The sequence below is a fragment of the Schistocerca nitens genome, chromosome 4 (genome assembly GCF_023898315.1).
Source record: "Schistocerca nitens isolate TAMUIC-IGC-003100 chromosome 4, iqSchNite1.1, whole genome shotgun sequence".
NCBI classification, from domain to species: Eukaryota; Metazoa; Arthropoda; class Insecta; order Orthoptera; family Acrididae; genus Schistocerca; species Schistocerca nitens.
Genome location: NC_064617.1, coordinates 577,501,024 through 577,526,639, shown reverse-complemented (window position 1 = coordinate 577,526,639; position 25,616 = coordinate 577,501,024). Strand labels below are relative to the sequence as shown.

The 25,616-nt window shown below is 41.1% G+C and overlaps 1 protein-coding gene across 1 annotated transcript in view; it reads right to left on the bottom strand.

Moving 5' to 3' along the window:
• LOC126252980 (serine/threonine-protein kinase Nek8) overlaps nucleotides 1–25,616 on the bottom strand; it is a 326,833-nt gene that overhangs the window by 175,555 nt on the left and 125,662 nt on the right. Inside the window, exon 13 of the mRNA XM_049954008.1 lies at nucleotides 14,984–15,101. Coding sequence (XP_049809965.1) covers nucleotides 14,984–15,101 — 118 coding nt within the window. The remainder of the gene's footprint in view (nucleotides 1–14,983; nucleotides 15,102–25,616) is intronic.

Genomic DNA, 25,616 nt, shown 5'->3' with positions numbered 1-25,616 from the left:
AGTGAACAACAGGACAGCAATGCCACTTGAAACTAAGAAATCGAGTACGCTGAACTTGTATCCCATACTGCACTTAAGCAATACAGTTCGAAAGACTTTCGGGGTCTAGTGCAGCAGGGGATACAACCCGTCGGCTTTGAACAATGACGTCATTCCTTAGTCATAGATCATAATGTCTTCACTTCGAGGCATAGATAATAAAGCAGTTCTGTGTTCTAATAAGCACTATCATTAAAATAATTGAATGTTCATCTAAAAGAGATCGCTTGATATTCGGTACATCATTAAACGTGTGATTTAATTAACTTAATTGTTTGTTTTTTATTCGGCCGGTACTTAATATTTTTCGTAATGATATTGAGGTAATGCGGATTATTAATTTTTTATTATAGAACAATTTGTAGTGTCTTATTTTCGTTTTTAGGAATGGATTTGTCTACCCCTATGAATCTGGACGATTTAAGGGAAGTTATGGGCCAAGATATGTTGACCACAATTTGCTTCCTGCAAATGTGTGATCTCATAGCGGAATACGTTCAATGTCGTGAGTGCGGCGAACATATGCATCTTACGAGTGTATCGAGTCGCCGTACTCACGACTTGTTCATATGGCGCTGCAGCAAAGATCGGTTGTGGCGGTCCATTAGACGAGGGACGTGGTTCGAGAAATCTAAGCTCGCCCTCAGAGACATAATGAAAATAACATATTGTTGGTGTTTAAGATATCCTGTATGGCTGTGTATGCATGAGTGTCGTGTCAGTAAACATACCGTAGTAGACTGGTATTCGTTTTGTAGGGAGGTTTGTGGGGAATATATGAAATATAGGGGGCCGTTGGGGGGGCCGGGCGTTATGGTGGAAATTGATGAGTCTCATTTTGGGAAAAGGAAATACAATAGGGGGGAACCTCCGGTTGGATTATGGGTGTGGGGGGCAGTAGTTTCAGGTCAGCATTGTAATGATGTAGTCTTTAGAGTAGTACCAAATAGAAGTAAGGAAGTTTTGGTTAGGTTAATTGAAGATGAGGTGGAAGAGGGATCTATTGTTATTTCAGACGGGTTTTCTTCTTATAGGGATTTAGGGGATAGGGGTTACCAACATCTTGTAGTAAACCATAACATTGAATTTAGATCTCTATCGACAGGCACCTGTACTAACAGCATAGAGGGGTACTGGTCAGCGGTAAAATCACTCATAGGGAAAGGGAAACGGCAAATTACAACTCTTCAAAGCCATCTAGATGAGTATTCTTGGAGACAAAGCATTCCGCGGACATATTGCCCGTTTAAATGTTTCATTAAACATGTGGGCAAAATGTACCGTCCCAAACATCTCAGTTAATTTCAGGAGGGAGGGGGGGGGGAGGAAAGGGGGGGGGGGGTTGGTAAATGTGTGTGTGTGTGTGTGTATGGGGGAGAGAGAGAGAGAGAGAGAGAGAGAGAGAGAGAGAGAGAGAGAGAGATTTCGTAATGTGTTTGTTGTGAGTGTGGGTATGTGATTTTCATTACTGTCTCTTTAGACGAGCTTCCGTTATTCGTCGATATTTCCGTGTGGTAAGTTCTCTTTTCCATTTCCTTATTTATCTATCTTTCATTATTTTGCCATATTTCACTTTTTTATTCCACCAATATGTGTATTTCCGTGTTGCGAAGTACGTAACAGAAATTTGGGAGCTGGCGATCTTTTTTCGTTTCCCAGCTCTAGTATCAGCATGACATTTTGGAATGTGTACTTCCGAAACCCCCATCACAACAACATCCTTCACTTTGCCTTTACACTGACGACACAACTATAATTTGTATCCCGTACTTCACTTCGCCTTTACACTGACACTATATATGTCAATTCGCGAACAAGATAAAAATGTTGCGTATAGCTATATAGCTCAAGTAACGAATGGGATACTATTAGCGTCCAAGGCACAGTAGCTGATAAGTGTTTTTTGGCTTTTCTAAAAAAAAAAAAAAATCTCACGAGATAGAATAAACTGATCCTACTTTATTAAGCAATCAATAAAAAAAACGAAACTGAAACATAACAGCAAAAGCGAAAATGGTAAACTGCAAATAGAATAGATTAGCCATGCATAACACCCACCCACCTCCCCAGGAGTCGGAACTCCCGCACCCATTAGAATATACACATGCTTCAGTAGCTGATAAGTGTTTTTTGGCTTTTTTAAAAAAAAAATCTCACGAGATATAATAAACTGATCCTACTTTATTAAGCAATCAATAAAAAACTATTGCTGTTATGTTTTAGTTTAGTTTTTTTATTGATTGCTTAATAAAGTAGGATCAGTTTATTATATCTCGTGAGATTTTTTTTTAAAAAGCCAAAAAACAGTTATTAGCTACTGAAGGGAGCTACAACACTAAGAAGAATCGCTTCTCGGCTTTTGACAAGATCAATGTTTATCGCTCTCGCATTCCTTGTTCAAAGCCGACGGGTTGTATCCCCTGCTGCACTAGACCCGACTTTCGAGATACAACTGACATACATGTAACGTGATGTATGCTTTGCTAGTAATTTCATTCATTTCTTTCCATTGTATTTTGCACAGAAATACTAAGATACAAACACGCGTTATCGTTAACGTGAAAATACTACTGGCCCTTACATATGTGAAATAAAGTTTATCTCTCTCGCATTCCTTTGTTTCTCAACATTCTCCTCAGCTCTTTCATCTTTGTAATACATGCTCTCTGGCAACTTGTGACGTCATTGTTCAAAGCCGACGGGTTGTATCCCCTGCTACACTAGACCCCACCACTAGGTGGCCTGTACACTACTACTGCCATTAGCTTAAGGCTCTCAATTACTAGACCTGACATTTCAAAATGCATTTCATCACAAAGGGTATTGAGATCTATCCTGCCACAGTTTGGTGCAAGAGTTGTTTTTGCATATATTGCTACCCCACCACGTAAGTGCTGTTTTCTGCAATAGCAACTAACAAGGGAACCTCCCCATCGCACCTCCCTCAGATTTAGTTATAAATTGACACAGTGGATAGGCCTTGAAAAACTGAACACAAATCAATCGAGAAAACAGGAAGAAGTTGTGTGGAACTATGAAAAAATTAGCAAAATATACAAACTGAGTAGTCCATGTGCAAGATAGGCAACATAAAGGAGAATATTAGCTGATGAGTGCCATGGTCTCATGGTTAGAGTGATCAACTGCGGAACGAAAGGTCCTTGGTTCGAGTCCTCCCTCGAGTGAAAATTTTACTTTCTTTATTTTCGCAAAGTTGCGATCTGTCCGTTCATTCATTGACGTCTCTGTTCACTGTAATAAGTTTAGTGTCTGTGTTTTGCGACCGCACCGCAAAACCATGCGATTAGTAGACGAAAGGACGTGCCTCTCCAATAGGAACCGAAAACATTTGATCGCAAGGTCATAGGTCAACCGATTCCTCCACAGGAAAACACGTCTGATATATTCTTTACGACACTGGTGACGGCATGTGCGTCACATGACAGGAATATGTTGTTGACCCACCTAACTTGCACACTTGGCGAATGGGTAAAAAGATTCTTCTACCTTGCCCGATTTAGGTTTTCTTGTGGATGTGATAATCACTCCAAAAAAAGTGATGAAAACATAAGAGTTTGTCACATAAACTGCATCAAATGAATGCAACAGTTTCAGAGTCGCACAGTTTTCCCTGTGCTCTGTCAAAACATATGTTTTTTACGTTTTCAAATGTTTCCGTGCATAGACCGTCAAATTCTGTATATGTCCAAGCAAATCTGAACATATCCTGGAATGTTTGAGAGCGAAGTTGATTATGTGTGAGTGCCTGAACTTTGATAATTATCTGAAAATAAAAAATTAAAATTTTCACCCGAGAGAAGATTTGAACCAAGGACCTGTCGTTCCCCAGCTGCTCACGCTAACCACGGGACCACAGCGCTCGTAAGCCAACAGCTTCCATGATGTTGCCTACCTTGCACATGGACTACTCAGTTTGTATATTTTGCTTATTTTTATCATAGTTCCACACAACTTCTTCCTGTTTTCTCGATTGATCTGTGTTCAGTTTTTCAAGGCCTATCCCTGTGCCAAATTATAACTAAATCTGAGGGGGGTGCAATGGGGAGGTTCCCTTGTAAGTAGTGTGTAATCATCCAATACTTTGTACCCAAGCTCATCCTCTTTACACCAATGTTCACTTAAACACAGAATATCTATCACGTTTTCATTTGAAAATTCGTTGACAATTAAGTTTTTATCTGCCATGCCCTGAATATTGAGGTAGCATATTTTAAACTCTACTTAGGCATTTCTTTTTTTGCGTATTCTCTTAGTTGACATGACCTACTGTTACTGCATGAAAGTTGACCAGGTTGTGTCCTTATGTTACTAGAACACCCAACCTGGTCTATGCATAAACGTTTTTAGTCATCTCAGTTGAAACATAATCCAAACACATTACTGGTCTTTTTTCCTTCTCTAGCTTATCCAATACTATTCCGATAATTGTATCACTTAAAACACGTTTACCTAGATAACTGAAATGTTGACCATGCTTGGTATGCCATTCTCTGCTACAACTACTGGTGTTAATTAGGGAAACATTCTTAAAGTGCTTACAGATAGCTTTGTACTCCTTGTTTGTCTGCTCCACTTCCTTATTCACACATGACCACTGTGACAAATCATGTCGATGTGGCACATTAACAACAATCACGTTGGTGTGGGTTAACATTCCGAGATTCTTCTTCAGTGTCGAAGTAGCAATCTTCCTTTCGTTTGCTCCGGCCATTACCACTACAAAGTCTCTGTCCGCGAGGACTGTGCTTTCTTTCTTGATTGATGTTGAAACATCTCGTAAACCAGCTCCTGATTTAACAGTACCTTCTATTTCAAACTCGTTAATCACACGAGGTCCGCTTTCCGTTAACATAGCTGCTAATCATCTGGCGTAACTGTCTGAATAAATCTTGATTTTATGTTTTTTCTTATACCTTCCTTGGCTGTTCGCTAAATTTTGAGAGTCCTGCACCACCTTTATCAGATGAATGTGCTGATACAGTTTCTATGTCATCTGTGTTTTGAAGCGAATTATATTTGTTATTTAATGGTGAAGCGGGAACGTGTTGTATCTCTGCTTACAGTCGCTCATGTGCAGTGAACCGGCTTTATCGCCGCGCCCACGCACTATGCTCAAGGGAGAGGCTTTCTAGCAATAAACGACTAAAGCGGTTTCGGGACAGGACACATTTATTTTTCCTACCGCTGCAATAAATGTCACATAACAATCTTCGCTGATGTTCGTCTATACGGGTGCGTTGCACTGGCGGCACGGCTTGCTCACCGATCCCGGAGGGTGTACACTCCAGTGACGAGCCGTGGCGCGACCGCGTGGACCGAGCGAGGCAAAAGGCCGTGTCACCGAATGTTCTGCTCCTGGCGCGACAGCAGGCTCCGTAACGTCCGCGAAGAAATGAAAGACAATTTAACGGCGACTGCGTTTGCGACCGCGCGTACGCATTTATGGCGGAGTCACGTTGACTCGACACACGTGGTCCGCGGCGGAAGAACTGGGGAGACGTGTGTCGCGTCCCGTCGACTAGCTCGCACTGGTGGCAGCTTTGTTCCCGTGCGGTCCGGTGTGCGACGCACCGTTGCCGAAATTCCGCGTAACGGTACAGCTGCCCCTACTTGTGTCGGCAGTGCCGTAGTTCAGCCCTGCGTGCATTGGACGGTGCGCAGCGGTAGGAAAAATAAATGTGTCCTGTCCCGAAACCGCTTTAGTCGTTTATTGCTAGAAAGCCTCTCCCTTGAGCATAGTGCGTGGGCGCGGCGATAAAGCCGGTTCACTGCACATGAGCGACTGTAAGCGGAGATACAACACATTCCCGCTTCACTCTTGATCCTGGCACCAACTGTATTAAACCTTTCTCTATCTTCCCGCTGCTTCCTAAGCTCTGGAAACACTTTCTCAAAGAATTCACGATTCTTCGCTTCCCTAGCTTTCCTTTTTTGAGAGGCTTCCGCTTTTTCCACCTTACGCAACCATTCCTGCATCAATTTGGAGTATGTTGCCGTCAGAAACTTCTCACGATTTTCCCACTCAGCGTGCTGTCTTCGAAAATGCTCTACCAAGCGTTTCTTCAACAACTGGCACCTTCTCTTGTTCTCATGGTAGACAGCAGTGTCCGATGGCTGGTTGTACAACGGCAGTTCAATTTTTGGACCCAACTTCTCCAGCAAACTGTGGGCTTCTTGAGCTTTTTTTCTATTCTCCGCGTAGATTTTTTGTGCCGGGCTCTGGTGTTTTGGCAGAGCAATTTCTTCCTCCTCCTTTTTAATGGCAGGCTTACTTGCAGCCTCCTCAAGTTCTTGCTGTTTCTTCTTGAGTTTATGGATCTGAGTTTCCGCCTTTGCAATCTCACGGTACACTTTCCCAATCTGTTGCAAGAGCTCATCTTTTGTAGAACGAAAAGTGGTCTCCTCCTGTAAAGAATCCGATGGCAGAGTCGGTGAGATTGCCTCCACTTGTGGGGTGTAAGCTTGCGGCTGCTGCTCCCTCGTGTCGATACGCAGAGGTTGCTGCACATCCGGCTTAGCCTCTCCGAGCCGCATTCTCTTGTACGGTGGACCAATATCGTAATGGACAGTGGGTGCAGATGCCACCAAGGGCATCGCTTCACGCACCTGGTCGGTCGGAGGTTGGAGGCGTGCCCCCTGTGGCAGAGGCCTGAGGAACTCCTGAGGATGCAACAATGAAATTCGGTTACGAGGCTGCGAAGGTGGGGGCAGGTACTCGATCTGTGCCTGAGGTGGTTGCTGTTGAGGTGGAGGAGGTGGCTGCTGTGGTGGTTGCTGCTGGGGAGGTGGCGGCGGAGGCGGTTGCTGCGGTGGTTGCTGCGGTTGTGCTTGCTGCTGGGGAGGTTGCGGTTGCGGAGGTGGGGCCTGGCGAGACGTCTGCTGCGATGGAGGTGGCGGCTGGGGCGGAGGCGCCTGCGGGGGCTGTGCCGGCGGTGGAGGCCGTTCCGGCCTGAGAGTCTGTGCACTCCTCATCACTCGATTCATCATCTCCTTTTTTCTTCCTGTCTTCTTTTCTCCTGTCTTTCTTCTTGTTCTCTACCTTCCCATCTCCCGAAGACTTATCCTTGTCAGACGCCGTCTGTTCCTTGTCAGCTGGTGATGCTGTTGGTGTGGGTCGACCGTCCTTGACATCTAATGTCGTAGATGTCGTGGTAGAAACTGCTAAAGGCGTGGTTGCGGACGGAGCAGGTGACGAGGATGGTGCAGGTGCCACAGGAGGTGGTGAAAGAGGAGGAGGCGCCATCTCCTGCTTCTGTTGTTGCTGCTCTCGTTGGAGAAGAGTCGTCACACCACCAGGAACATCGGCAAGGGACTGAGCACCACTACCACTCCCGGAACCACTGGCACCACTTACTTTCCCGTGAGGATTGTTTCGAGAAGCGCGTGTCCGTTGTCGCGATTTGCGCAGGAGCTGTTTGTAATTTTCTGTCTTCTTACTCAAGTAATAATACTGGACGCAATCACAGACACTCTTGCGCTCCAGGTAAGAGGCGATGAGGCCGAAGTTCTTCGGATGCTGCAAATACTTCTCTTTAAATAACTCGCTTTCCGACTCGGTCCAAACATTCAGCAATTGTCGTTCCTTATATTCTGCCGTAAAATCTTCGATACGACCATTGTCATTAGAGAACGTCACACGCCTTTTCCTCGCATCCAAGAGTATCGGGGGGATTACAGCATAGGATCGCATCTTCTTGTCTTCCATTTCTTGCTCTTGAAGGCCATCGATGATTTCCTCCAAGTCTGCTTCACTCTCTAGCCTCGTGTTGCGTGCGAGCAGTTCTTCGACGGTCTTTTGCAACTCCTCTAGTGTCGCCATCTTAGTTCAGAGTCGAATCCTCGTACAAGAGGAAAGTACACAGTGAAAATAACACAAGGGAAACACACGAAAAGAAAAAAAATAACACTAAGCAGTCTGCGAACAAAACAAACGCGCACAAAAAACAATACAAAAAAAAGTTAGTTAAAAAAAAATTACTATGGAGCACTGTTCGGCGCGGGCGTATACGCGCAAGCCTACTCGCGGTTCCACGTCTCTCGTACCGAAGAACGTTCGTCACCACGTGTTTTTTTTAGCCTCAGATCACGTCGGGGTCACCAGTGAAGCGGGAACGTGTTGTATCTCCGCTTACAGTCGCTCATGTGCAGTGAACCGGCTTTATTGCCGCACCCACGCACTATGCTCAAGGGAGAGGCTTTCTAGCAATAAACGACTAAAGCGGTTTCGGGACAGGACACATTTATTTTTCCTACCGCTGCAATAAATGTCACATAACAATCTTCGCTGATGTTCGTCTATATGGGTGCGTTGCACTGGCGGCACGGCTTGCTCACCGATCCCGGAGGGTGTACACTCCAGTGACGAGCCGTGGCGCGACCGCGTGGACCGAGTGAGGCAAAAGGCCGCGTCACCGAATGTTCTGCTCCTGGTGCGACAGGAGGCGCCGTAACGTCCGCGAAGAAACGAAAGACAATTTAACGGCGACTGCGTTTGCGACCGCGCATACGCATTTACGGCGGAGTCACGTTGACTCGACGCACGTGGTCCGTGGCGGAAGAACTGGGGAGACGTGTGTCGCGTCCCGTCGACTAGTTCGCACTGGTGGCAGCTTTGTTCCCGTGCGGTCCGGTGTGCGACGCACCGTTGCCGAAATTCCGCGTAACGGTACAGCTGCCCCTACTTGTGTCGGCAGTGCCGTAGTTCAGCCCTGCGTGCGTTGGACGGTGCTGCCGCCACAATGGTAACACAAAGTACTGCCTATGTTTATTGTTAATATGTGTGTAAGCGCCCCCCTTCGATTTTACAGTTACCCATCTACTGCTAGGCCTGTTGTGAGCCGTTTTAGTCGTAGCTTCACTTTCTGGCAATCCTTCCATAGGTTTTGGGATATTAAGACATACCTGATGACCAATCTCTTCCAATTTAAGCTTGAGTCTTCTGTTTTCATCACTCAGAATTTTTGTGTCCTTTCGTAGCTCAGCAATAATTAACAACAGATCATTTTCGGAGGATGAAGCACCGATTTTCACATCTTTGGTTTTTGTTTTACCACGCCATTGCTCCGACTTGTGTGGATTTAATTCATATTTCTTGTACAGTTTTTTTAATTCGTCCTTTTTTTTAATTCGTCCTGTAAGAGTCCAATAATTGTAATATATGTTTGGTTTTCCTTTTTGATACTGTCGGTCTTCCTTGCTGCATCACACGTACACGTTTCTTGACCATTAAGGGATGCAGCCCTTTGTTTACAATCCGCACAGTTCCACATAGTCGCACAATTATCGTCGTTTCTCAGTGAAGGATCAACCTTTCCGCAACGAAAATGAAATTTATGGTTACACTGGACACAGACAAAGCCACTTTTAACAGGTTTTGTGCACTTTTTGCAAGATAGACACTGTAAAACACTATTTTCGCGAACTTCTATATTCAATACTTCCGCAACTGATGCCATCTTGGAACTTCGTGACAGAAAATCATTCCTGGAAAACATATATAACTCAAAACACACACACACTGTGTCAGTTTTGAAGCTCACCATTTCAGGCCACCATACAGTACAGTCACGAGTGGAAATGGAAATCATCTTTCCTTCGTTACCCAGTCCAGTGGAGACATCTTAAGACAAGGTCAGTCGAAATATTATAAATAGTAGCAGGGTAAATAGTAAAGTCAAAATATCATTATACCCATTGTGAATGTTTTAAATTTGTGGTTTATTTATGTTTGAGATGCAGTCAGCCACTTTTTAAATTCAGTACAATTTATTACTCCTTTAACTAGTTTTGGTGCCATTGCAGGCTCATAATAAGATAGAGGTGTCACAGGAACATTATTTTCTGGACCATTTGCAGCCAGATGTTAGTCATTGTGATTGCATTAATCTTGGTTTGACCATCACAATGATTTACTGGGCATAGTCATTTTTGAGGTGGTGTACCATTGCCTTCTTTAGATCTGTGAATATACTTACCCACACAGATGTGTAGGGACCAATAGTTTAACTTTTGTTGCCAAACTATAATTCTACTTGGCATTTTGCACATTAGTGAATATTGCCAAACATAAAAGAGGTGGTAATTGAAAGAAATGTTAACTGTGAGCTGGATTTCAGCCCCGACCCTTCAGTATCATAGCCCAGCATGTAACCACTGAGCAACTGAGACACATCTTTTTAGGAAACAGCCAATAAACAGGTGTTCAATATTGAATTAAAGGGTACATGCTTACTATTTCTCTCCATCTAGGTGTGCTCTTATGGTTGTATTTACTGTCTGCACTAATTGCTGACAGTGCCAATGTTCTCCTTAACCTAGCTTTACAGACTGAAAGAGTTATTTCCAGTTTCTTAGCAATTTAAGCATATGTTTGGTAGTTAAAAATTTAATAGAAACAGTATAGATACTGGTATTCATTTCTAGATACAATTGTTGTAAGAGAGATAGTCATTATTTACTGCTGTCCTTTCAAACTCCATATATGAGACTGTTCACTGTAAACAGTTGAATTCCCTTTCTCACTCTGCCAATAAGTGTCCATGAAATGCCTTTAAACTTTTTTTACATCGATTAGGAGTCCTCTGCATGTGCTCTTATGGCAGCATTTACTATCTGCACTAATTACTGACAGCGCCAATGTTCTCCTTAACCTAGCTTTACAAATTGAAAAAGTTATTTGCAGTTTCAACAATGTGTGAGTTTTGACTCAATCTGTGAAATTTTTCTAGTCATAGTTGATCCTACTTCACACCAAAATAATCTGAGAGTAATGTTAGCACAATGCAGATTTCAGAGTTCAGCTTGATTATAATTCGTTTTTGTGCTAATCTGTGATCAACCATTTTATGTAATTGACCCTAAAAGAATTTTCCTGTGATTTCAGTTACATTCCAGATTATATAATGAAAAAATTGAATAATACTTTGTATCATCTGTGTTGTATATCATTAAACACTTCTTTGCTAAAAGTGCTTGTGAAGGTTTAACAAAGTACCAGTAAGCTACATTATTTTATTTTGTGTTTTTGTGTCATTGTGTGTTTGTTTGTGTTAGTTTGTGTGTCTGTCGACCTGCCAGCGCTTCGTTTGGTAAGTCACATCATCTTTGTTTTTAGATATATTTATTTTAAAGTAAGATAGACATGACAGGAATTCAGAGTATTTTAAATAAATTGATTACAAACTGTCAACACAATTTAGTGCTCAGCCAAACCATTACCCCTGGAAACACAGAGATACAGTGAAGTATCCATTAACATAAATGTAGTGCAAAAATACTTTTAATAGCTACTGAAACAACTTCAGCTATGGAAACTCCATCAAAATCAATACTACCACTCCCCCTTGAAAACAAATGACAAAAACTTCGAATTTGTTGATAACATAAAATTTCTATATATTTGAGAATCCTGTTTCCACACCATGTTAATTGTTCCATAAAATTAAGAGAATTCACCTGTAACCAAATTTTATGGGATGCAGACATGTTGGCTGTGAATCATTCAACCATCTTTGGAGCATTGCAGACAGACTTCTTTTTTTCTTGATTGTTATTTCACAGCCCTCACCCCATATGAGTCAGAGGTGGGCTGTCTGCAGTACAAAATCTTGCTGTGCAGCCAAAATCTTTAACAATATAATTAGAGATATTACAAAAAAGACTAAAGGGTTTAGAAAAAAATATTTATTTTGAGAAGTATGTCCACTTTCATTAAAAAGGAGCACAGCACTTTCACAAAAAGCTGTGTCATTGTGTTAAATATGGCTTTACATTTACTGATTTACATTGCTGTTCCTCAAATAAAGTAGTTATAACGATTTGTAATTAAGAGGCATATCTGCCGTACATCCCTGCTCGCAATGTAGACTTGCAGCCAAAATTGCTATAGGCCATGTAGAAAAACAGGAATTTAAATTCTTGATCAAGATAGTCAAATAATATGTGGAAGAAGTGGCTAAAGAGGTACTGATATGTTTTTAATTTTCAATGTTCTTCATACATGTCAGATGGGACATTGAATGAGAGAGTATAACTTTACTTGGAACTCTGGAGAAAGAAACAAAGTTTACTTGAAAATAATTTTGTGTCTTTTTCTGTAATTCACTGTGCAACTCACAGTGAAACTGAAGTAGATTTTTATCACTAGTAATAAATACTATCAAGTACCAAATTTACTGGGAAGAAAGTGTAAAATCCCAAGATCCTTAACGAGATCTCTGTGAGGCAATATTATTAATGCTTGGATTGCTTCTGCATAAATACGTCATTTACTTCAGGTGGACTGCCCCTGGAAGATGACTCATTTAGAAAGCAGAGAATGAAAAATGCAAAATAAACCAACATACTTGTCTTTAGGCCACAATGCTGATACTTCTGACAGCAAAATGTACTGAATTGAGTTTAGTGATTAGTTTATTTATGTGTTAATTTTAACTTCTTATCAAGTCTTACACCAAGAAAGTTTACACACTGTTTTTCATTTACTTTAGGGCCATGAATCTCAGATTCTGGTGCTACCAGGACTTTTCTGTTTGTTTGAAACTGTATACATGAGTCTTGGTAATACTGATACTTAATATTTTTGCAGTGAACCAGTTGCATTCCTGTTCAGCTATCACCTGAACCATGTAGGGTAAGGTCCAGTTTCGACATTTGCTTCTTATGCTCATTGCACTATATAAGCTATTTTAGCATCATTGATGGACTTGTGTGTTTAAATCTGGCCTACTACCAATCCACTGCAGAGTGAGAGAATCCACTCTGCAGGCAGCTTTGGATAATTCCCTTCCATAACTTCTAACCCTAGCTATATGTTGTTAGCAGAAGCTCGTGTACTGAGCTTTGAAGTGTAGGAAACAACATGTATACTGAAACTTTTGACTGCTCTGAGAAGCTTGCTAGGATGTGTCATCTATTAGAGGATTCTCTACAAAAGCTAAATTTCAGGTTCAGTTCCCAATCCAGTCAGAACCACAGGGAGAAGCTCCTGTGCTCCTGGTAGAACTGCCAAAACTGTGCCCTCTCTTCCCATGAAAAATTAGCTTTCTGCAATTTTTTCTATGTATATTGATAAATTTTAACTTTATATGTAAGTGCAATAAAAAAGAAGCACAGAAAAACTGAATGTACAATGAGATCTGATACCAAAATTACTTGATTAAACATGCAGTGAAGTGATTAGCAAAGAATTTTAAGATTTTCAATGCAGTAGTACATGCCAGAGTTTCATTGTCACTAGAATAATAACCAGATACATAATACATATGTCAGGTCTACTTCCAATGGTCTTATGACACCAGAGGCTTGAGCAATTCCGTTGATGACTGATGGCAGAGCATACATTTGTTTGCATGACGATTCAATTTACCTGAACAGAATAAATTCTTCATGACATTCTTGCCATGTCAGATTGAACTTCAATCCTAAACTTTTGACAGTTTCCTCTGGTGTCACCAGCAGGAGATTTCAGTTGGCCTTTATATAATTTATTTAGTTAGCAGAATTATGTCATGAAAACATCACAAACTTACGTAACTTCCATATGTTACCAGAGATCGTCAACATTTGTGTCTGAACAACATTGGTAGCAATGTTGATTTCATTATATGGTGGATCACTCCGTCAGTGTCTCTGTAGCCTTTCAGTTTCTAGTACTTGTTTCTTTGCAGCAATAATTGTGCAGCTGGCATCCCAGTTAAAGATATTGTTACACATTCTGATCTCAACAGCTTCTTTGATAATGGAATCCCTGTAGGTAGATGCATGAGATAATATTTCCATTTCATCAAATATAATCTTATGTTTGTTTGTGAGACCACATTCAGAAACAGCATATTTGTTGGAACCGCAGTATTTAGTGTGGTGTCAGCGTTCTCTGGAGTGTGCATATTAACTGACCAATGTAAATACTACCATATTTACAAGGTATTTTATAAATTCCAGAAACAGCAAGAAAAAGGCTTTCTTTTACTGGATGTAGTAAAGAAGAATTTATTTATAAATGCTACTGTGAAAAATTATGTTGTATTACATGAACAGAATGTAACTGTCTACAAGCACAGTGACTAACAACGCTGGTAATTATAATAAAACTACCGACTTGACTACAAGTATTTATTTTATTTCTTTCATTGTTAGTGTTTTGGTATTACACCATTTTTAAAAGGACAAAATCCTATAAAACACTTAAGGATGAAAGAAATAAAATAAATATTTGCACTCAAGATGAGAGTTTTATATAAGTGCAAGATATGACCTCCATGTCTAATACAGCTTTTATGCAATATGTATCCTATCCTGTAATATTATTAATCAGCCACATAGGGCATATTTGTGAATTATTTTCTGTCACACAGCAGATCATATCAATCAAAACTTGGGACCATCAAAAGTACTGGCCAGAGAGGCACGTGAGCTATGCATCTCCTCCACCTTATTTGCTTGCTTCCTCCACTGTCGTGTATCGCTCCAGTCCTCAGTTGGCAAAAATCAGAAGCCTTCTTCAAATAGCAAGTTCACTACAGCATCCCCTTACCACTCTTTTAGATCCTACAATACCATAATGATGTAGCTGCACTGTTGAGCACGAGTGAGCTGTGTAAGTGCCAGCTTTGTGAAACAAACATGCTGCTTTCATGCAAATCACGTTGGTGATAGATGTACTATGTTTGGTAGAAGTTATTTCTTTATCATAGTCCATGGATGAAATGACACTGTAGAAATGGTACTGTAACAAAAGCATGTGTTTACATTCAAAGGTCAGGAAATATGCTTTTTCTCATATAAGGAAGATGGGATCAGGGGAGGTAGAAGAAATCATAGTTGTGACACCTGAAAATGAATATGAAAGTTCAAGTAACATATTTTCAGCATAAACAGCTTTGTCAAAAATAAGATTTGAGAATTCACAAAAACATTCACATACCTGTGTACGGACTTTCCTTTAAGAGCCTCAACTGGTTCTGGCTGTGACTTCCACAGCTCTGTATCACCATGGCCAAGTTGTCCTTTCTTTCCTTCACCCCATGTGTAAACAACAAGCTCTAGAAAATAAATAAAAAAAGAAACTGCCTAAAACATGACAGAAACAAGAAAATTAAATAATGGAATACGTCATTTAAGACACACTAAAGATGAAATCATGTACAGTTCATGTTAAAAGAGTGTTAACTTTGAGAGCTACATGTATATTCTGCAAACTACTATGAAGTCAAGGCAAAGTATACATCCCCTGGTACCTGGTATTCCATGTGCACTGGAGTGCATTATGATGGATGTTCAATAAGTGATGCAACTTTCGTGGGACTGATGACCATAGCTGTTAAGTCCCATAGTGCTCAGAGCCATTTGAACCATTTGAGAGCAACTTTCGTTTTTTTTTTTTTTTTTTTTTTTTTTGACAAATTTGGTTGAAAAATGCAGAATTTATTGTGGCACATTGTGAAGTATTTCCACTTCATCCCCTACAGTTTCATGAAGTTCCAATAGGAGGCAGCAATATAAGTCGTCTTCAAAATGCGAGTCTGTATTGGAGGTGCATCCCAAGCAGAGAGCTGTCATTGAGTTTCTTTTAGTGGAATATCAGCACACTGCAGATATTCGTAAGTGCTTGCAGAACGTCTATGGATACTTGGCAGTGAACAAAACCAAGGTGAGTCATTGGGTGAGGCATCTGTCATCATCGCAACAAGGTTGCACCCACCTGTTCGATCTCCTACAAGTCAGCCGGCTGCACACAGCTGTAACTCCTGTAATATTGGTATGTGCAGAAAGTCTCATTTGAAGTGATTGATGGATCACAGTCAAACACTTTACTGCTCAGATGGATGTCTCTGGTGGTGGTGGTGGTGCTGGCACACTCATCCACCAGTTAGGGTACTCAAGGTGTGTGCCTGCTGAGTTCCTCGCTGCCAGCAGATGGTAAAGAGCAATGACAGGCTATCTGTGTAGAACTGCTCACCAATTACAAGGCTGATCATGACAATTATTTGTTGAACTCTGTCACTGTTGCTGAAATGTGGGTTCATCACTTCAAAGTGGATACAAAACAGCAATCCACAGAGTGGTGCCCACACCACCTCTCCTCCAAAGAAAAAGTTCAAAGCTGAACTCTTAGCCAGTAAAGACATGACGACAGTCTTCTGGGACTCTGAAAGGTTTATTCTGTTTGATGTCCTCCCTCATGGTGCAATGATCAATGCTGAAGTGAATTGTGCTACCCTGAGGAAACTGAAGAAACTACTTCAGTGTTTCCATCTCCACAAAAATGTAAACAAACTTCTTCTTCTCCATGACAGTTCAAGGCCTCACACAAGTCTGCACACCTAAGAGGACCTCATAAAACTTCACTGGACATTTCTTTTTCATTCCCTCCTACAGCCTGGATCTCACACTTCTCAACTTCCATCTGTTTGACCCAAAGAAGGATGTGCTACATGGGAAGCTGTACTTGGATCATGGGGAGCAAGATGCTGGTTCTGATGTCAACCAATAGAGTGATATCATGTGGGCACATAGGCCATCCCAATAAGATGGTGTAAGTTCATTGCACTGAATGGAGTTTAAGTTGAAAAATAGGATTTTGTAGTCAAAAACTAAAGCTAAACTCTGCCCAAACAGACCTTCAAGGCCAAATGGTACCGTCTAATCACCATGTCATCCTCAACCCACACGCATCATCAGATGTGGATATGGAGGGGCATGTGGTCAGCACATTGCTCTCCCAGTTGTTGTCATTTTTCATGACCGGAGCCAGTACTTACCAACCAAGTACCTCCTCAATTGGCCTCATAAGGGCTGAGTGCACCCTGCTTGCCTGCTTGCCAACAGTGTTTGGCAGACTGGACGGTTACCAATCCAAGTTCTAGCCAAGCCCGTCAGTGCTTAACTTTGGTGATCTGTTGGGAACCGGTGTTACCACTGTGGTAAGGTTGTTGGCTTTTCAGCCAAAAGAGTGGGGAATAATACAGTGTATAGGAATCCCGAATAAAACAAAGCTGCTTTAAGAAAAAATGTGTTACATTATGTACTGAATGCCCCTCACAGAATTACTGATTAACTGTCTCTGCAGGCTGTGATTAGTCTAAACTTCTAATGGTAGTGATATATAGGGGATTGTAGTATGTTCATAGAATCCTCACTTAAAATAGCTTTTTAGACTTTGTAAGTAGGCTTTCAAAGGATAGTTAACATCTACCATCAAACAGCTGCCAGTCCAGGTTTTTCAGGATCTCAGTGACACTCTACCATGAGTCAAACAAACCTGTGACTATTTGTACTGCCATGCATGGATGGCAGGGTGCAACTTTGATATATTCAGTGGGAACCCCCATTTTTTACTGCTGATTACAATTCTGCAGCAGAGTCTACATACGTTTTGTATGGAGCATTTTCTTCATTTCACCACAGATGGCACTGTAATAGCAGGAACAGAAATGGGGACAAAATTGTAATTTATAATATTCTACCCAACAGCCCTTGAATACCCAGTGGCCCATGGGCCCCATCTCCATGCTGCGAGGGTAGGACAGGCCAATATGTCTTCTGACATATTGAACAGGGGACTACTTGACTCACCACTGTGGCTGTGGCCCGAAGCAAACATTACTCTACTTTCTGAATTAGAGTTAGTGTTCAAACATAGTACTGCCAACTTCAATACACTTAATGATCCACTTTTCAAATGACTGAACACAGGACAGAAGCATATCTGTGGGAATGTCAGCACAGGCGTCTCTGATGCAGGCAACCATGTCTTCATGGCCTGTCTGCACTTGCGGGTACACTTTATCTTTTAAATATCCTCACAGAAGGAATTCGAGTGATAACAAATCCAGTTACCTAGTGGGTCAGTTAAAGGGCCAGCTCTGCCTACCCACCGACCAGTGTAAATACAGTCTAACACCTCCTGTGCTTCAACTGTATACCGCACTGCAATTGGATACCACACTGGACAAATGTCATGTTGAAACCATATAGTTTGTCAAACATCTAGGGCAACATCCTGCAGTAATATGGTAGTTCCTGTTTAAAAAACATTCAATATTTGTGTCCATTCAATGTGCCATCAATAAAATATGGAGCAATGAGGTTGTTCCCCATGATGCCACACCATTTGCTAACTGACCAAGGACATTGATGATCAACTTGCTGTAAACAGTGAGGATTGCCTACACTCTAGAAATGAACATAATGCTGGTTAACACTATCATGATTTGTGAATGTAGCCTCATAGCAAAATAGCACCTTGCAAAGAACATGGTGGTCCTTTGCACTTGTTGACATGGCCATTCACAAACCAGTACTCAGTTAAGAAAATCAGTGCTATGAAGTTCTTGATACAGTGACATGATACTTATTACGATGCAGTATTGTGTCAATACTACCTATGGACATACCAGAATAATGGTATAATTGTCAGGCACTTATCCATGGGTTGTGGTGGCATGCTGCTAGTACAGCTATTTTGTTATCTGCTACTGCAACATGTTTGCTCATTTCCTTTTGCTGGTGTGTTCACTGTCATCAAACATAATGGCATTTGCAACCCTGTAAAAGAAAGAATGAAAGTGAGCTTTCTCTGGAAAACACTCAGTATACAAGGCAATAGCAGCCTCAATATTTTTCCTACATTCTCCATAAATCAGGATCATTTCAATTTTTTCTTCTGTGATTGCAACATTCATCATTCACTTGCATGTCTGTTCTCCAAATAATAGGTGGGTGGGCAAGCAATAAATACTGTGCAAGTGCTGTAATGTTCAGAGCTGCTATCTGTTCTACATCAGCATGATACATGAGCTCCAATCACAGTGTTCTGCCTGTTATGATATGTAGTAGTTCACTGCATGGCCATGGTGACATGTCAAATAGCACCCTGTTTGATATATCAGAGGAATACAATGTTGTGAATGTGGTTTCCAATTAAAAGTTATGTAATACTGGCCTGTCCTAATCTCACAGCATCAAGGTGGGGTCCCAAGTTTTATTGGATATTCAAGAGCTGTGTCATGAGTAGCATGTCATAAATTATGATTGTGTACCCATTTCTATTCCTCCAATTACAGTGCCATCTGTATTGAAATGTAGAAAATTGTTTTGAACAAAACACATACAGATTTTTCCTTAGAATCATAATTCACAGTAGAAGATTTTTAAGTTTCCCCCTGCCACTCACACATGGGGTGGGGTGGGGGGTTGAGTGTGGTATCATTGGATCTTCCCCAAATTAGAAAAACTGAAATTATAACTTTTTTTGATCCAATTTGTAGTTGTCAAGTTATTTCAATGTTTTCAGTTAAAATAAACACCTGTATATGATCTATATTTATCATAAATTAACTCTATTTTTGAGTTTCCTAATAACTGTGATTAACACCAGAAAGTTTTAGGATATTAGTAACTTTTCCCACAGGTTTTTCTGTTGCCTGAACAGAAATCTCATTTTGTGTGGTTGCTACAATTCTTATAGGGAATTAGTAATTTTTGTAGCTCAATAGATATAAAAGCCAATCAGCAGGCTTATTTTAAAGTTATTTGTTCACTGTCCATTGCACCAGCCAAAATGCAGCCCTGCTGTGAATGTTGTTCTCAAACACAGGATGAGTTGTTTGATATTCATAAACTGCTGGAAATCACCATGGCTACCCTCAAAAAATTGGCAGCTGCTGCAAATTAGCATGTTGGAAGAGCTTTTAAGTGCCATATATCTGTGGTACTAGTACAAGTGGGAACCCCAAGTACTATCTTTTCCTGAATATCGTGTCTCCACTGCAGAAAGTATGGATATGTTGCTACTCATCCACTTGACTGCGAGTAGCATTTGAATGGTAGAGCTAGGAATTCTGTATGGGATGGACAGGGACCAGGGAGGACTCAGGGTCATACCAATCTGCCGTATTTTGTATAGGGTGGACAGGGACCAGGGAGGACTCAGGGTGTCATACCAACCTGCCTGACGAACAATTTGGAGGTGCTGTCTTTTACTGAAACTGAGCCAGTGAGACTCACTTCACCTGTTTCGGGGAAGCCTGTTTGGTCTGGTGTCAAGAGGAGGCAAATGCAAAAGGGTAGGAGTCTATTAATCATCAGCAGTTCAAATGTACAGTGAATGATGGTACCCCTAAGGGAAATGGCAGCAAGAGACAGGCAAGGGCACCACGTGCACTCAGTGTGTATGCCTGGGGGCCTCATCCAACATGTTGAAGAGGCTACTCCAGCAATCATTGAGGTAACGGGGTGCAAGCAAATCAGTGCTTGTTGGAACAAATGGTGCCTGTCTCCTGGCCTCTGAGGTCATACTTGGATCAGTCGAGTGGCTGGCAGCGAAGATTGAGAAGACCAGCCTTGTGCACTGCGTTTTAATGAAGCTCACAGTTTGCAACATTGTCCCCAGAACTGATCATGACCCATTGGTTCTCAGTCAAATGGAATGACTGGACCAGAAACTTTGGAAGTTCTGTGATGAGCTAGCTATGACTCCCTGGATTTGTGCCATAGGTCTGAGAACTGTAGGGTGCCCCTAAATGGGTCAGGTGTGCACTACACATCAAAGGCTACTACCCAGGTAGCTGACAATGTGCAGAGTGCACACAAAGTTTTTTTAGGTTATGTGACTCTCCATCCAATCCAGATAATGATAGCTGTAGGAAAACCAAAATTATCAGTGTAAGACCACAAGAAATGCTTCCCACAGGTGAGAGTGTTAAAATCATAGTGGTCACCTGCCAAAGCATTCAAAACAAAGTGCCAGCATTTGAAGCACTTGTGAAAAGTAGAGAAGCTCACATAATACTAGGACCATAAAATTGGTTGAAACATGAAATTGATAGCAGCTAGAATTTGGAGAAAATTTAAGTATGTATCAAAGGGCTAGGCTAATGGGAACTGGAGCTGGTGTATTTGTCGCAGTAAACAAGAAATTTGAATCCACTGACATAGAAATTGAAGCTACATGTGAGACTGTTTGGGCTAGACTCTGTATCAGAGGTGGGCATAAAATCGTAATTGCATCCTTCTATCACCCATCAGACCTGTCTCCTAATGTAATCAAAAACCATAGGAAAATCTCACTTTGCATGTACGTAAGTTCTCCAATCGTAGTGTAATCATTGGTGGCGACTTTAATCATCCATCTATCAACAGGTAGAATTACAGTTTTGTTAGTGATGGGCATGATAAGACATCCCGTGAAACATTAATAAATGCCTTCTCTGAAAACTATCCAGAACAGATAGTTCAGTACCCTACTCATGATGGAAATATATTGGATCTAATGGCAACAAATAGATCTGACCTTTTAGAGGATGTCCACACCATAAAGGGTATCAGTGATCATGATGTGGTTGTGGCAACAATGATTAACAAAGTATGAAGGGCACCTCTAACAAGCAGAAAGATATATATGTCCAGTAAAATAGATTTAAAAATCAGTAGGGTTGTACCTCAAAGAAGAATTTGAAACTTTCAGCACAGTACAGGAGCATTTAGAGGTACCACAGTTCAAGTTTAAGAGAATACTTGATCGTGGACTGGGTCGATATGTACCCAGTAGAACAGCTCATAATGTGAGGGACCCACCTTGGTATGCAGTCACTGTAAAGAAACTTCCAAAAAAGCAGAGAGTACTACATAATAGGTGTAAAACAAAGCACAGGGCTATAGATATAGAGATGCTGAATGAAACATGTGTGGCTGCAAAGAGAGCAATATGTGAAGCTTTCAGTAACTACCATAGCAGAATATTGTCAAGTGATCTTTCACAGAACCCAAAGAAATTCTGGTTGTATGTAAAGGCTGTAGTGGCACCAAAGTTAGTGACCATATCCTAGCAAATGACATAGGAACTGAAACTGAGAGTAGCAAAGCAAAAACTGAAATGCTTAACTCTGTTTTCAAATATTCCTTTACAAAAGAAAACACAGGAGAATTGTCCAAATTTAATCTTCGTACCAATGAAAAGATGAATGAAATGTATATTAATGTCAGAGGTGTTGAGAAAAGGCTGAAATAATTAAAATGGTACAAAGCTCCAGGCCTGCTGGAATTCATGTCAGATTCTATACTGAACCTGTGGTTGAGTTAGACCCTCTCCTATCTATAAGCTATCATAGATCCCACAAACAAAAAACCATGCCCAGTTCTCATAAAAAAGCACAGATCACACCCGTGTTCAAGGAGAGTAGGAGAAATGACCACAAAACTACCATTCAGTATCCTTGACATTGATTTGCTGTAGAATCTTACAACATATTCATAGCTCAATCATAATGAGGTATCTTGAACAGAATTACCTCCTCAATGCTAACCAGCATGGATTCCAACAACATTGATCATGTGAAACCCAACACCTGCCTTTCTCACAAGACATACTGAAAGCTTTGGATTAATGCAGTCAGGTGATGCTGTATTTCTTGAGTTCTGAAAAGCATTCGACTCAGTACCATACCTACACTTACTGTCAAAAGTTTGATCATCTGGGGTATCAAGTGAAATTTGTGACTAGATTGAGGACTTTTTGGTAGGAAGGACACAGCGTATTATCTTGGATACAGAGTCATTGTTGTATGTAGAAGTAACTTTGGGTGTGCCACAGGGAACTGTGTTTGGACCCTTTCTGTGGCACACCCTACAGGAAACTGTATTTGGACCCTTGCTGTTCAATTTGTATATTGACCTTGAGGATAATAGTAATAGTAGCCTCAGACTTTTTGCAGATGATGGAGCTATCTGTGATGAAGTACTGTCAGAAAGAAGCTGCATAAATATTCAGACAAATCTTCATATGATTTCAGAGTGGTGGAAAGATTGGTAACTTGCTTTAAATGTCCAGAAATGTAAAACCATACACTTCATGAAAAAATGTAGTATCCTATGATTATAATAGCAATGCCACAGTTGGAATCAGCCAACTCATACAAACACCTGGGTGTAACACATTGTAGGGATAAGAAATGGAATAATCATGTAGACTTAGTTGTGAGTGAAGCAGGTGGTAGACTTCGGTTTATTGGTAGAATACTTGGGCAGTGCAATCAGTGTACAAAGTAGATTACTTACAAAACACTCATGGGAACAGTTCTAGAATATTGCTGAAGTGAGTGAGACCTGTACCAAAAGGACTAACAGGGGATACTGAACTTACAAAGAGAAATTTACCATGGATGGTCACGGGTTTGTTCAACCTATGGGAGAGTGTTGCAGTGATGCCATGGAATCTGAATTGTAAGGCTCTTGAAGATAGACATAAACCATCTGGATAAGTCTACTAACAAACTTCAAAAACGGGCTTTAAATCATGACTCTAGGAATATATTATAATCTCCTACATGTCACCCACATAGGGATCATCAGGACAAGATTAGAATAATTACAGCACACACAGAGGTATTCAATCAATCATTCTTCCCATGCACCATATGTGAATGGAATGGGAAGAAACCCTAATAACTGGTACAATGAAATGTACCCTCTTCCACGTAATTTGGGTAGGTTTTCAGAGTAGAATCATGCATACCATGCCAAAAGAACAAAGTGACTAGACACAATTACTAAATCTGCTATTGGCCAGTTTTCAAGCACAGATGGATGATCTGAGGCGGTAAACATTGTAAACATTAATCTGATCAGTCTACTGCCTCCCTCAGATGAGTTCATATACAGTTCCATGAGTATCAATTGGTTCAGTAACTGGGCAGAAGTCATTCCACTGCATGATGCTTGAGTGGCAACCATGGCACGAGAACTTTGTAGCTCCTGAATCACTAGGTCTGGAGCAGCTAACCAAATAGTGACAGACAAATGAACACTGTTCCAATCAGAGCTGTTCCATGCACTAGCTAAGATTTGTGATTCTAAATTATCACACATCTTCCAGAGTCATTGAAGGCAGCCATCAGAGCACATGGTAGAAATAAATGGAGTCACGTCATTGCTAAAATTATTCTATGACTGTGCTGCTGTGTGAGAGAAGTTGTAACTCAGCTCCTGAGTTGCTATACGGCACAACCGTAACGTTTCATGGTGATTTCATTGTGAGGTTGTAAAACAAACAAGAAGTAGATCTACCAGCATTCAGTTCTCAGTTATGTCAACATATGGATCAATTACACCATTCAGAAGGCAAAGAAAACACCATTAGTTAGTGAAGATCTGTGTAATATGACTCATGTATTTGTGAGAAATGATTAAGTTAAAGTCAAACTAGTGTCTACATATGAGGGCTCCTACGAAGTCCTGAAGTGACAAACAAAATATTTCACTCTAAACATTAAGGATGTGCCAACTAACATCTCACTTGACAGATTGATAGCTGCCTACATCCTAGTGAATTCAAATACCAGTGGTTACAGGATAGCCTACAGAGCACCTCATCTGTAAATGAGTTACCCACAACTCCAAGAGTCTCACCAAACAAAATTATCTGATTAGGTCAAGCTGTGAAATTCCCCAAAAAATTGCAAGTACAAGGGTGTTCAATAAGTAATATAACACATCTTTTCTCTCGGCCAATTTCAGTTGAAAAATGCAGAATTTGTTGTGAGACTAAGCGGAATATTCCTGTTTTAGCCCATATAATTTCATGAAGTTCTGATAGGTGGTGGCACTATACATAGCCTTCAAAATGACATCTGTATGGAGGTGCAGTCCAAGCAGAGAGCTGTCTTTGAGTTTCTTTCGGCTGAAAACCAGAGCATCAAAGATATTCATAGGCACTTGCAGAATGTCTATGGAGACTTGGCAGTGAACAAAAGCTCAGTAAGTCATTGGGCAAGTCATCTATCATCATTGCAACAAAGTCATGCAAACATGTCCGATCTTCCACATGCTGGCCAACCACACATAGCTGTGACTTCTGCTATGTTGGATCATGCAGACACTCTCATTCAAGGTGATCAATGGATCACAATCAAACACCTTGATGCTCAATTGAATGTCTCTGGAACACTCATCAGCTGTGATACTCAAAGGTGTCTGCCTGCTGGGTTCCTCACTGCCTAAAAGAAGACCATAAAGAGCAATGAACTGGAAACAAAACAGTAATCCATTGAGTGACGTCATGCCTCCTCACCTCCTAAGAAAAAGCTCAAAGCTGCACCGTCAGCTGGTAAAGCCATGGCAAAGGTCTTCTGGGACTCTGTAGGGGCTATTCTGTTTGATGTCCTCGCTCATGGTGCAACAATCAACTCTGAAGTATACTGTGCTACCCTCGGTAAATTGAAGAAACTATTTCAGCATGTTCATCACCACAAAAATGCAAACAAACTGCTCCATCTCCATGACAATACGAGGCCTCACACAAGTCTGCACACCTGAGAGGAGTTCACAAAACTTCATTGGTCTTTTGTCTCTCATCTAACCTACAGCCAGATCTCATTCCTTCCATTTTCCATCTATTTGGCATAATGAAGAAATCACTCCACTGACTTGCATGATATGGAGGTTATGGAGCAGCAAGATGTTGGCTCTTACATTGACCAGTAGACCTGATTTTAGAAAAAAAAATGTGTTGCAGTACTTACTGAATGAGCCTTATAATTGACATAAGTACTGAGGGGTGG